Below are 8,759 nucleotides of genomic sequence, written 5' to 3'. Positions count from 1 at the left end.
ATGTTTATGACTAGGGTTTATTCTTATAATTTATTCTTCGTCTCTTATAATTTGTTTCCACTTTTGTTATGTTATTACAACCAAGTTCCTGTTTTTTTTTTTTTTCCATTTTTATTGTATTTTCTTATTCGTCTCTGTTCTTTCTTTCCTTGTTGATATCTATTCTGTTTCATCTTTGTCTTCCCTACTTTTTTTTTCTAGATTTCCTCTTGCCACTTCAATAATAAATCATGTGTACAACATGTTAATTTTTTAATAGTAATGATAAGTTAGCAAGATTCAATATACGTACAATATATCAATTCATAAGTAATTGAGTTGCAATATGACATGTATTTTAGTGGCATATTTTACAAATTGAAAAGAATTAGAGTTTTATAATTTTTGAAAAGAATCTATTATGTTTTACAAATTGAAAAAAAATATTTTACAAATTGAAAAAAAAATAGATTTTTTTTCCAGTTTATGTTATAAAAGGGTTGAGAAAATAGGTGTATAGTTGAAAATTAATCAACTAAGCAAAGAACAAACTAAAAAAAAAAAACAATCTCATTTACAAAAACTGCATCCGATACTCTAACTCAATTCAAGTCAACTCTGCACAACAAATGCAGACAATTTAACTTTTCAGATAATAATTATCAACTCAACTCAACTCAATTCTATGCTTTTATCGCACGCTAAACGCCTCCTTAGGGTTTTCTTTTCATATTCATATATATTTTTCATAAAGTCCAAAATCAGACTTATCCATTATCCTGCCAGCACGCACAGCTTGAAGAAGAGACTAGGAGGGAGAAGGAGAACTCTAGTCCCGCAATGACGCGAACGATTCTACTTTCTTCTCCCATTTGGCACACTGCAACTCAAAAAGAAGGAGAACATAATACTATCGGCGACGATGGCAAGAAAATCCATATTCTCCGGTGTTGATGCAACTCGAAACTGGTATTTTTTTTTCTTCTGAATAGTATATTAGGACGATCCGATTCAACACGATTCATACGATTTAGGAACGTGAATCCTATATCAAATTTGCGATTCAAAAGTTTCATCTGAATCATTTTTGCATTCAACTCATACGTATCATATGATACATATTGCGACACGTACGTTTTTAACAATCATGGGTTTTATAATGTTTATCCTTTACATAATCCGGTATGAATTTTCTCTGTATTTTGTATCTTCAAATTGATTTTCAAATGCACGATATTCACACACTTCCGTGGAAAAATCAATTCCTACAATTGGCATTAGAGTTAGGTTGTGCATTTTAATTTTCAACTGAAACGAAAATAAGAGAAAATTTGGTGAAATTCTACATTATGAATGTGGGTTTTGTAAACATATGTTTAGAATTTTGACACTTAGATTTACTTATTAAAGTTGTTGTTTTGGGCGTTCAAATTTTGTTATCGAGTCTGTAAGTCTGTGTCTTGAACATTGACAAGAGTTGCTAAGGAAAGAGATCAAGAACGGAGCAAAATGGACAAAAAATTAGGGGTGTTCAAATAACCCGAACAACCCGGACTACCCAACCCAAAATATAAGGGTTAGGTTGAGTTAGTTTTGTTTTTGGGTTGGGCTGGGTTGGGTTGTGGGTTGGCTAAAAAAAATTTGGGCTGACCCAACCCAACCTGAGTTTTATATATATATTTCTTTTATTTAAAATTTGATTACTTTGTATTGATTCATTCGTGAATTTTAAATGTTTTTCTTTTAAAATTATTATGATATTTGTCCTTATTTGAAGTTTGCAATAAATATCTAAGATATTTGATATTTAGTATTTGAATTTTATGAGATTTTAGTTATTAGTCATGTGTTGTATATAAATTTACATATTTTTAATTAAAAAGAAAAAAAAGTTATAACCCGACAACTCAACCCAACCCGAGGTTGGGTTAGAGACTTTATTTGGATTAGAAAAATGGGTTTAGATAATATATATATATATATATATATATAAACACCCTCAACTACTTTATTTTTATCCTACGAGGTTTGAAAAATAGGTTTAAATAATATATATATTAAAAAAAAATCCACATCATTAAAAAAAGTGTCGCCTCATCTATGTCTTATCATATTTCTATTAGCCAACTAATGATCAAACAAGCTTAGGGACCATTTAAATTGGAAAAAAAAACTAGTACTACGGTAATACTAACTATTTTCATTTATTATTTGACACGTCAATAAATGATTTATTAATTTATTTCGTGGACCCCTATAATTCTTAAATTGTGGTCAGTAATGAATGAAGGTCAGTTATCCAAGCCCAAAGGTCGATCCAAGCACATCCCAAATTTAACGATTAACCAGTTCGACCCAATCCAACCATTTTATAAATTGGATTGGATATGGATCTATTTTTTTTAATCGGATCAATCCGTTTGGACAGTATTTGGATATGCTAGTCGCTAGCCTAAAAGCCCAATCCAATATGACAATATTTTTTTTACATATAATTAATGATACTAATTAATAAAGATGTAAACAAAATAAAACAGAAAAAAATTATAAATGGGAGAATTTGTGATTGAATATCAACTACACAAAGATTATAATTTCAACACATCAATAGTAAACAAACATAGACACTAAATTTAAAATTTATTGGAAGTATACATTAGAGGACTAAAATTAAGCAAAGATACAAATGATATTTAAATAATAATAATAATAATAATACGTGGAGCATGGCCAAAGCGCAGAGCAGCGAGAAATCGTGCGTCGTCCCTCACCGGATTCTCTCATATCCCGTCGACGACGACAACGAAACGAAGAAGCAGACTCAAGAGAGAGCGCGAAGTGTGAGATTCAACGGTCAGGTTCAGCCATGGACTTTTGGAGCAAAGCTCGAAGTTTCGCCGAGGAAGCAGCGAAGCGCTCGCAGGAGCTGACTCTTGAAGCTGCAAGGCGTTCCCAAGAGCTCACGATCGGATCCTCTAGATTGTCCGATATCGTTTCCGAGACTGCTAAACGCTCCAAGGAATTCGCTACTGAGGCCTCGAAGCGAGCTGATCAAATCAAAGCGGAAGCTGTTAAGCGAGCCGATCTTATCAAGCACTTGGTCGAGGGTACTCCGCCATCTGGCGCCCTCGAGAAGAACGCTTCCAACGAAGAGACGCGGGAGGAGGATTTGCAGAGATTTGGGATAAACGAAGAGCTGAGGGATTTCGTCAAAGGCATCACTATGAGTACATTTCGGGATTTTCCACTCGAAGGTAATTGATTCGTTTTCTTGAATTCTCCGTCCCCTTGTTTGCTTGCTTGAAAAATTGAAGATCATAGAATTAGAAATTGGCGGGGGGCGGGGGATGATTGGAGGTAAAACAGGAGAAGTACAAATAAGTCTAGTCCGCGATTATCAAGCATTTAAGCTTTAGAAGCGAAGATTATTAAGCTTTACTGACTTGGCGAATATCGAAGGTTAAATCTCAATATCAGGAGCCATTGAATTTCAAGAGCTACCTTTACTGGAACGAACCACCCCAATTTATTCATTTCCCGAAAACAGAATCCTTAAGCTGTATGCATCCACGTACTTAAATCGAGTCTTTACAATGTCGATCCTTGCCGTGTTCTGGAATATTAGTAATGTAATAAGTTGAAGTGTGTTTAACAGGTTTAATATGGAGCTTTATGGTCAGTAGCATTGCAATTATTTGAAGATAATGGGGAAATGACCATTCCATTTGAATAGAGTAAGAAAACCATCCATTAATTAAGTGCATGGCCTTGTTTAAGCCAGTATAAGTTGGCGGTTGGGTTTGACTCTAGTTAGTAGAAATTTCGTTAGTGGAACACTGGAAGTATGTGTGGATCAGGAATTGATATTGTTTCTCCAGATTTTGAACCTTCAACCCCACTAAAATCTCTTGTTCATGAAATTATATGCACCAGAGTAGAAATCTTTTGCAATGTCTAACTTCTAAAGCTAAGTATCCTATTGAGATGTCGTTATGACATCTTCCGGATGTTTAACTGTTTCCCTATTTTTTTTTTCTATCTTTTTAACAGTGCTAAATATAATATGTTTATTTCTCTAAACCACTGGGCACCAAGACCTTATTTCTAAAACTGGTTCATTTCCCTTTGCGTAGATGATTCACAAATGTCCATTGTCCCTACAGTCTCAAATATTAGTCAGGATCTAACTGAGTGGCAGGAGAAGCATGCAAGTCTTGTTCTTTCAACTGTCAAGGTACTAATACTAATAAACCTGGCTGGCACCAGTGAAGATGAATGTAGCTTTCTCTACCAACTGTAGAGGAATGTTGGTTTTAAAGTTTTTATATTGTATATAAATCAAGAGATGTGCATTCATGCCATTTTACTATGTATATGCTTTTAACGTTCATTTTAATTTAATGTGCCAGGAAATTTCTAAGTTACGTTATGAATTATGTCCACGCATAATGAAAGAGAGAAAATTCTGGAGGATTTACTTTTTGTTGGTGAACAGACACATTGCACCGTAAGTTTAAATATTAAGTTCGAGCCTTGACTCTGGCTTTAAACTTTGAATGTTGATTGCAGAAATCATCACAGCTTTTAGATTTGTGTTGCTTCTCAATTGATTCAAAGGAACAAGTTAATAAGCCATACTTACTTTTGGATTGAACACTTAACAACTTAGAATTTTGAGAAAATAGTTCCTTTCTAGATTGGACGCTGGGGTGGGTACATTTATGCTTTAGGACTTAGGTTGTTATTATAAACTTACCAGGACTAAGTGCAAAATGGGACTAAGTTCTCAGCTACTATGTTGATTGCTGAGTAGTAAAGAAAATTTTTTATGCTCACATACGTTCTACTCGGGCTTTAGTTCTTATCAAGCACATGCCAAATTGTCATTGGAATAGCAGCCTTCATCTTTTATTAGTCCCAAATTCGAATGTTTCATTCTCCATCTTTTTTCTTTTTTTTCTTTTTTTTCTGGGATGAATTCTCTGTCGAGTGAATATTACCTATAGTATTTTACTGATCCACTGCAGAAAAACCTTCTACATGAGTGTATGTGAAATATTTTTCAGACAACTTTTAGTTTTGCCTGACCTCTTTGCTTTACTGAATCCTGTAATAAATAAGTTGATGATAAACGAAGATGCAATGGTGTCCTAATCTTCATGCCTTTATTTTCTTAAAGAATTTCATTAACGAAATGTCAATTTTTTCTTGTTCCATATTCTCTTACTTCTTCAGCTATGAGAAAAAGTACATGGAGGATGTCATGCTGAAATCAGATAAACATGCTGAAGATGGAAAGATGGAACCTGTTAAAGCTGAAATAACATCTACGTCTCAGGAGAAGAAAAACGCTCCACCCTCCTCATCAAGTGACCAAGACTTGGATGTATTTCTTCTTGGAGATCATGGAGACAGCGATGAAGGTCCAGGTATGGTGCCACAATTCATTGATGTCTGCTCTGTACGATTTCTAACAAATGAAACATGCCTTTAGAAGATCTTTAATGTTTAAACAAAGATATGTTCCTATGACGTTATTGATTTTGTCTATTCAAGTTTGTTAATGGTATTGATAACACTGTAACACATGAACTATGACAAATTGCTGATGTGAAGATGCTTTATTGGCAATTAACATTAATTTTCTAAAGAAGATTTTTACGAGGCAGAAATTGATCACAACTTTATCTAAAAGGAAGAGAATATAGAAATGTGATTATTTTGCTTGAAAACGAGTGACTTGATGGAGCGGCTATCGTTTGTCACTTCCATGGCTTCGAACATTATTTGGCACAATTATTAGCAATGTGCATAGCATATACACAGTCCATTTATATAATTGCTGTTGATGTCATTCTGTCATTTGAGGTTGGTGTCACTGATCTTCTTCCTGGTTATTCAGATGATGGAGATGACGCCTTTGATGATGATTTTGACAAAATGGTTGACAGTTCAGTAAGTAAAATTTATAATTTGTTTTACGTCCCCATTTTCATGTTTGACTAATCTGTTGTGCTTAACGTCTCAATATTTTCATTGATGTCTCTTATGAATTTTATGTGGCTATGTTGCTGAGTTTTTGTGGTGAATTGGATTTAGGATTCCCTACTAGAGATTTCGACAATTTTGCGAATTTTGAGAAATGTTTTCTGACGGTTGTTGTGCTCCTCTTCTTGCCTTTTTCCACAATTGGAGCTTCAATTGGATTTAAGAAGTTTATTTTAGTTCCTTCTTACCACCCCCCTCCCAACGAAAGAAAGAGGTTTATTTTAGTTTATATTCTAACTTTCAAACAAAATCCATAATCTGAACAATTTGTTTGGAACAGAATTTTGTTTTCAGAAATTAATAACAGTTACTTTAAAACCATCCTAAGTTAGCCTGGCCAATATAAATAATAAAGGGCTTAAAGGGATCAGTTCAAGGCATAGGGACTTCGTGTCTAGGATTTAATATCCTACTAGTTACATGGACAGCCAAATATAGTTGGAGTAAGGTCAAGCAGTTGTCTCTGAGATCCATAAGCTAGCATGGACACTTATGGATATAAAAAGACAGATGTTCTTTCTTTTCTTTTCTTCCCAACAAAAAAACTCCTAATGAATACTCAAATGTTTAGCTGCCTGTACCTCAGTTCCAACTTGTAGATTCAGTTTCATGCGTCAATGTAATTTGCTAGTGCTGGAAATCAAAATCTGAAAATGTTCAGTTTGCTCTTCTTTTTATCAACCTATCATGTACCTATTACTTGGTGTTGAATTTTGTCTTAAATCCATAGGATGAAGAGAGAGAAATTGTAGATAAAGGTGTACTTGTCTTCATATTGATTCATTGCTTTCATCCATTTGAAGTCCCCTTCTATGTTCCTGGTTGTGGGGGTCGGCTGATGTCAAATAAAACTCAAGTCATATCACTCCACTAGATGCCAAACAGAGGTTCTTTATTAAAAAAACAAAGCTACATTCTTATAGAATCAATGACAGCCATATGCAAAAAACTCCTAGAACCCGATTGGTTCATCCTTTGATTCCCGATTATCCGATGTCTCAGCCCAACGGTGAGATTTTGAACACCTTGCCCAGATAATACCTAAATTTTTAGTTTCACAGCTCTAAATTTCTTGCAAGTCGGTTGTTTTTTCCCTAAAAAACCAAATACTAGAGGTTGTTTGGGAGCGTTGAGTTCAAATTTTGAAGTCTGAATATGTTGGAGTTAGGAAGTTTGGATTTAGATTGTTGAGTTTGAATATGTTGGAGTTAGGAAGTTTGTGTTTGAAGTGCAGAGTTGTTTAGTTTGGAGATAGGAAACATTAGAGAGAGAAAAAGTGGAAGATGGAGTTCCTCGATAAATGTACAAACTTCAATAATGAACATAGATGAAGTTGAGAGAGTTAAGTTATTAAACATCAATTTATAAAGTTGGTGGGTCAAATAACCCTGGAAGAAAAAACATCATTAGTCATTAATAAGCACTTTAAAATAACATGCTAACACACTCTAAATCCACTTTCTTTGCTGCTGCTGTACTTTGCTGGTGGTGGGAATCAAAACTGATTACATTTTCTGTGTTTTATCGTGTACCTACTATTTGATAATGAAATTTGTCTTAAACCTACAGGATGACGAGAAAGACAAATTGTAGGAGACAACAGCAGGTGTGTTTTCACATCGAATCATTGTTTCTCATCCATTTGAACTCGTCTTTTCCCATTCTTGGTAGCAGGGTCAGTGGGCTAAATGATGATCCAATTAAAACCCATTTGAAATTCTCTTCTATCACTTCACTTGAGACAGCTTATGAATCTGAACCTGTGCTGGAGAAAGAGTATCTTGTGTTCATTCTTTTTTCCCCCCCTTCTCTGAGGGAGGTTCTTATGTACAAAAATCCCTATTCTTGAAAATTGGAACTTAAAGAGTCTGTACACCTTGGGTTGCTTTTGTATAGCACTCAACGTTTAAAAGTTTAAACTATTAACATTTTTGTCCTCTGTAGCCCTCTTGATTCCGCACATTCAGTTTTGTGTATATTTGGTCTTTTAACCTTCATTTTCGTGTCTAATTGATTGTCGAACTTTTAAATTTGTGTCTATTTGGTCTATGAACTTTAGAAACGTTTAATATGTCCTTAAACTTTTAATTTTATCTAATATATTCTTGGACTTTCATCTCTGTCATATTTGATCTTTTAAAATACTAGTACTTTTAGGTATAAAAGTGAATTTTATGTTTGATGGAACTTTTAAGACTTTCAATTTTGTGTCTAAAAAATGTTAATATGTCAGAAAACTTGTAGATAGAAAATTAAGAATTTTGGGGTATATTGACAGTTTATTAACTACTAGACACGAAATTGAAAGTTTGAGAATTTATTGAATACTTTTTAAAGTTCATGATTAAATAGGCACAAACACGAATATTTTGGACTAACACTTAACTTTAATATTTTTGGATTGTCCAATGATATTAGATTCTGAAATTTTGAATTAAGCCAACGGATTTAGACAAATTAGAACTTTCCATCATAGATAAGATGGAAAGTATAAGAAATTTAAGTTTGAAGCAGTCTCTGATATGATGTTTAGTTATCATTACTTATAAAAGTTCGAGCTTTTAAGTTAATATGCTAAGGCTGAGTTTGGGATTGAATTTGGGAGAAATAGAAGTGATCCTAAAAGAATTTTAATCTTCTTGTGTTTGATAAAACATAATATGATTAAATCCACTCAAATCACTTCTAAATCACACTTAAAATATATAATTTTTAATAAAATTTAATGTATC

General features: G+C 33.6%; 1 protein-coding gene across 2 annotated transcripts; it reads left to right on the top strand.

Annotated features, from left to right (window-relative positions):
• The first annotated feature begins 433 nt into the window (after positions 1-433).
• On the top strand, positions 434-8,065 carry LOC120071581. Of its 2 annotated transcripts, none has more exons than XM_039023920.1 (7): positions 434-948; positions 2,716-3,233; positions 4,113-4,213; positions 4,389-4,486; positions 5,215-5,408; positions 5,882-5,934; positions 7,597-8,065. In XM_039023920.1, exons 1-7 carry the CDS (start codon positions 902-904, stop codon positions 7,618-7,620), a joined length of 1,035 nt encoding a protein of 344 aa, XP_038879848.1. In that variant the 5' UTR covers positions 434-901; the 3' UTR covers positions 7,621-8,065. The 2 variants fall into 2 exon arrangements, with proteins under 2 accessions (XP_038879848.1, XP_038879849.1); XM_039023921.1 differs by having other exon boundaries at positions 452-948; positions 2,721-3,233.
• The last annotated feature ends 694 nt before the right edge of the window (positions 8,066-8,759 follow it).

Source organism: Benincasa hispida, chromosome 2 (assembly GCF_009727055.1).
Source record: "Benincasa hispida cultivar B227 chromosome 2, ASM972705v1, whole genome shotgun sequence".
NCBI lineage: Eukaryota > Viridiplantae > Streptophyta > Magnoliopsida > Cucurbitales > Cucurbitaceae > Benincasa > Benincasa hispida.
Note: the sequence above shows the minus strand (reverse complement) of the source record. Positions and strands in the feature narration are given on the sequence as shown.

Excerpts from the sequence above, each read along its gene's own strand:
- LOC120071581 (XM_039023920.1), top strand. The coding sequence starts at position 902 with ATGGCAAGAAAATCCATATTCTCCGGTGTTGATGCAACTCGAAACTG. Across the intron at positions 3,234-4,112 it reads TCGGGATTTTCCACTCGAAG|ATGATTCACAAATGTCCATT; the intron begins GTAATTGATTCG and ends CCCTTTGCGTAG. Across the intron at positions 4,214-4,388 it reads TTGTTCTTTCAACTGTCAAG|GAAATTTCTAAGTTACGTTA; the intron begins GTACTAATACTA and ends TTAATGTGCCAG.